General features: G+C 46.1%; 1 protein-coding gene across 1 annotated transcript; it reads left to right on the top strand.

The window, feature by feature from the left end:
* Positions 1–42: 42 nt before the first annotated feature.
* On the top strand, positions 43–3561 carry BBBOND_0000750 (hypothetical protein, conserved; the record flags this gene model as incomplete). The annotated part of the gene is made up of 1 exon (XM_012914921.1): positions 43–3561. The coding sequence occupies one exon, from the start codon at positions 43–45 to the stop codon at positions 3559–3561; it is 3519 nt and encodes a 1172-aa protein (XP_012770375.1).
* Between the last annotated feature and the right edge of the window lie 624 nt (positions 3562–4185).

Raw genomic sequence — 4185 nt, 5'->3', positions numbered from 1 at the left:
CATGTTGCCGAGGAAATTGCGGTTTGTCTGGATAGGTATAAAATGGGCAACGTGGACGATGCTGTGACGAAGACTGATAAGCTTCTAAAAAACCTATACAAAGCGGCTGGATCGGAGAAGTATGCACAAAATGTTGACGCTGCTATAGACGCTATTACCGACAAGGTTGACGGAATAAATATAGATTTAACCATCTCAAAGCTCAGAGAATGGTCCGAAGGAATTGAAGCTAACATCCACAGGCTTTTATCCGAATACTCGAAAACTGGTGAATTTATGCATCGATATTTGTACGACTTAAAAACGGAATTCCTGGATACCCAACTTGCCAAAATTCACTATAATTTATACGCACTGAAAAATGAAGAGTTTTCGCATACACAGGGCAGGATCCAAAGTGCCATCAAGACTGTGATTGCGATTGTTGAAAACCTGGAGACTGTGCCGAGTGACGTGAGAGAGAAGAGGAGAAAAGCAGACGAGCTTATGAAAAAATTGAAAATCGATGTAGAAAGCATTGTGATAGGTATTGATCTAGCTATAATTACAGCCGATCAAACGCTAACCAAAACTATCAATGACTTTGTAGAGGAATTAGTCAAATGTGAAAAAATGTGCAAGCAAGCCGTAGACGATCTTCGGAATAATATGCTTAATCAAATCAAAGCTTCATTCTTAATCGTCACGTCTAGCGTGCAGCAGCTCTTTGCAACTGAACGACAGGCGGACTTGAGAGCTTTGGAAATGTTAGTGGAAAGCCAAAGTATTATTATTGATGGACTCATATCCAATGCCATGAGAACAGGCGTCATAGGCTCTATGAAAACCTTGAGCGGTGTTCCTGCTGGTCATAAAGGTGATGTGACGGAAGAACATAATTTGCTTATGCAGCTCAGAAAGAAAATGGAGGAAGACGGGGAAAAGGTAGCAGAGTTAGTTCCCTACGTCCGTGCCTATCTCCGTCCCATTATCGTCTACAATAAAGACGAAATCGAAAGACTTATCGCCTCCCACCCTTCTCCCTCCACCGACTACCCCTCTCAACTCAAGGCCATTTTCGACAAACTCGTCGAACTTCTTAATCACCTCGAAAAAGACAAGTTATATAACTACGACCATAATTTCGTTGATTTACTCGCCTCCCTCAACTCTCTTGTTGACTCCCTCTCTCCCTCCTTCACCTCCCCCTCCCCCCTCCTCGCCCCCCTCAAGGCCGGCCTCTCCAAATTCGCCGAGCAACTCGGCCGCGCGTACGTGAACAGGTACTCGGGTAAACGATTCAACGGGGCTTTGTTGAAGGAAGTGGAAGATTCTGACTCCAAAAAAGCTGTTCCTGCTCTTAAACAAAAATCTGAGAAAAAGTACGATTTAACCCCTGAGGGCCGCAACTGCGCCAAGGTCTGCCTGACGATAGTGGAGATGGTGAAAGGGGAGTTGGATGTGTTGAGAGAGAAATGCAAATTAGATTGGCATTCCAAACAAATAGATCGTATTAGTGTTCTTGGTTCATTTTTAAGTGATTGCGGTTACGTTGTTTCCAATAGGGATAAGCAGGACGGCGAGTTGAGGCGTAGTGACCAGATGATGGGTTCACATATTCATGCAAAAATTAGGCAGGCACTTACGAACGTCGAAAACATCAAAACACATCTTTTGAAGTGCAAATCAAACGAGGATGAGAAGACCGGCAGAGAAAAGAAAAGTGATAAGTTCCACGTCCTTGATGTACTTGCCTGCCTCCATTGCCACCTGGAAACGTACTATACTCTCGGCCACATGGCATCTTTAACTGCCAAACGTAATCCATGTTCTGTGTACGAGATGCTAGTTTGGTGCGCTGGTTTGCATTATAATTCGGTTTACGAGATATTTGTGCGCGATGGTTTCACTGGTCTGATGGAGAAGCCGAAGAAGAAGATAATACAGGCGAGCGACGACGGATTGGAATTGGATGCTGAATATGACGATTTGACAGCGTACTACGTGGACGTGTTCCCGAGTAAGATCCGATATGATCATATACATTCTGCCATCAACCATATTTGTGCAACATCGCATGACGTGCTGACTCGCATCATCGGTCACGGCGACGAATACACAACGTACGGCGTAGACTTCTGCAATAACTCTCTCAAGTTCAGATATCCGACGTCGGCTGAGGAATGCCTTGACATGTTCCTCGACATCCTCCGCAGATTGTTCCCGCCGCTCAAATACCTGGAGACACAGTGCAGCACCGCCGCGAGAGAGTACGGGTGGGCAGGTTGCCATTATGGCAAAGACGTACAGACAACCAACTGGCCCTGTAACGAACACTCAAGCAGCAAAGTAACATGCCAACCAAATGGTCAAGCAAAGTGCGAACCAAATTGCCAACCAAAATCGCCGTTGATGTCCTATCTGAACGACTGCTTACCTGGCCACTTACCTCACGTTTTGAGTGACATTGGCTGCAAAGCGAAATGTACTACCTGCCCTAGATCCACGCCTGGAATGCCCTGTCTCACTCCCCTAGGATTCCGAGGTTTCTCCGGGACCAAGCGTGAAGGTAGAGACATAAGTGACGTGCTAGGCAAATTCTTTGACAACGGCAACCTTAAGGTCCTATTCAGCTTGCAAACTAAAACGCCATCTACGTTACCGGAACACTTCGGATTCACGTTGTCGCTTGTTGCTGGGTGGGTTGGTAGCGACAACAAGAAGCGTAAGACAGGTGTGGAAAAACCTTTTGAGGAAGCAATTACAAACGTCTCCATTGAACTATACGAAAAACCTACGAATTTTACAGAAGCATTGCGTAATGCGTATGGTGATCCACGGCCTGTTCAACTCACTCAGGTTCGTATGCCTCCACACGCTGCGTTATCCAGTCTTTCGATAACAGGATATAATGATCCTAAAATGAAAGCATATTGCGCTCCATATATGTTATCGCTTAGTGAAGATTACTACTCGTGTCTACCATCTAAGAATTCAAAAACCTATCTCTCCTGGGCTGTCTACCTGCCGTGGGATTTCTGGAAATACCTCAAGAGCCTATATGACGAATTCTGCAATATCTTATGCGCAGATTGGGGATGTCGCACGTGTTTACGCGCTGATAAATGCCGACGTGGTCAGCATGGACTCAGCGATGAGAAGACTAAGACGCCGTATTGTCAGTGTGCTTCAATAGTTCAGTGTAGAGGTGTCTCACCCATATTGTATAGGCACGGTTTTTGCTTCGGTGAAGCATCTACCTTAAACGCTGAAGGCACGCGTAAAACGTGTTCCCAATTTTGCAAACAGCTTTACGACGTGCTACACTCGCAATATTTCAGAGACCTCTTCGACAAATGCGACGACATTCTACTATGTATAAGATGGCCTTTCATGCTTAATGTTTTGACCCTCTGGCTCCTCTCTTTGTTGTACCTCCTCCACATCATGGTCATCCGCCTAGACCTGCTCCACATCAAATCGCATTTGCATAGTCCCTCGAGTCATAGGATTGCTGCTCAATCACTACTGGCTGCCGCACGTGTTAACAAGCTTAACAGGGTGTTTTACCTGCAACCTTAATCGTACTCACGTGTTTACTGTCCACACTCACCTAGCATCACCTACTCACCTAACTTATGAATTGTGCTTTAAGCTGTTGCATCACTCATTCATCGTTGTATGTTGTTGTGTAGTAGTTAACTAAAGTGATGATCAACCACCTGACCTAGTAGCTGACCAATGCCATGACCAATGTGCTGACCAATGCCACGACCAGAGTGCTGACCAATGCCATGACCAATGTGCTGACCAATGCCATGACCAATGTGCTGACCAAGATGCTGACCAGAGTGCTGACCAAGGTGCTGACCAAGGTGCTGACCAATGCCATGACCAACGTGCTGACCAAAGTGGTGACCAAGCACCTGACCAAGTTGATGGTCACGGCAGCGATGACATGGTTACCAAAGTAGTGATTATTATCCACTCCACATCGCTCCCTAACCCACTCTACATCGCCCCTTAACCCACTCTACATCTCCCTTTTACCCACTCCACATCGCCCCTTAATCCACTCTACATCGACCCTTTATCCACTCTACATCGCCCCTAACCCACTCCACATCGCTCCTCTATCCACTCTACATCCCCCCTTTATCTACTCTACATCGCCCCTTAATCCACTCCACATGGCCCCTTTATCCA

Source organism: Babesia bigemina, scaffold Bbigscaff_57254 (genome assembly GCF_000981445.1).
Source record: "Babesia bigemina genome assembly Bbig001, scaffold Bbigscaff_57254".
NCBI classification, from domain to species: Eukaryota; Apicomplexa; class Aconoidasida; order Piroplasmida; family Babesiidae; genus Babesia; species Babesia bigemina.
This window is presented reverse-complemented; position numbering and strand designations above follow the sequence as displayed.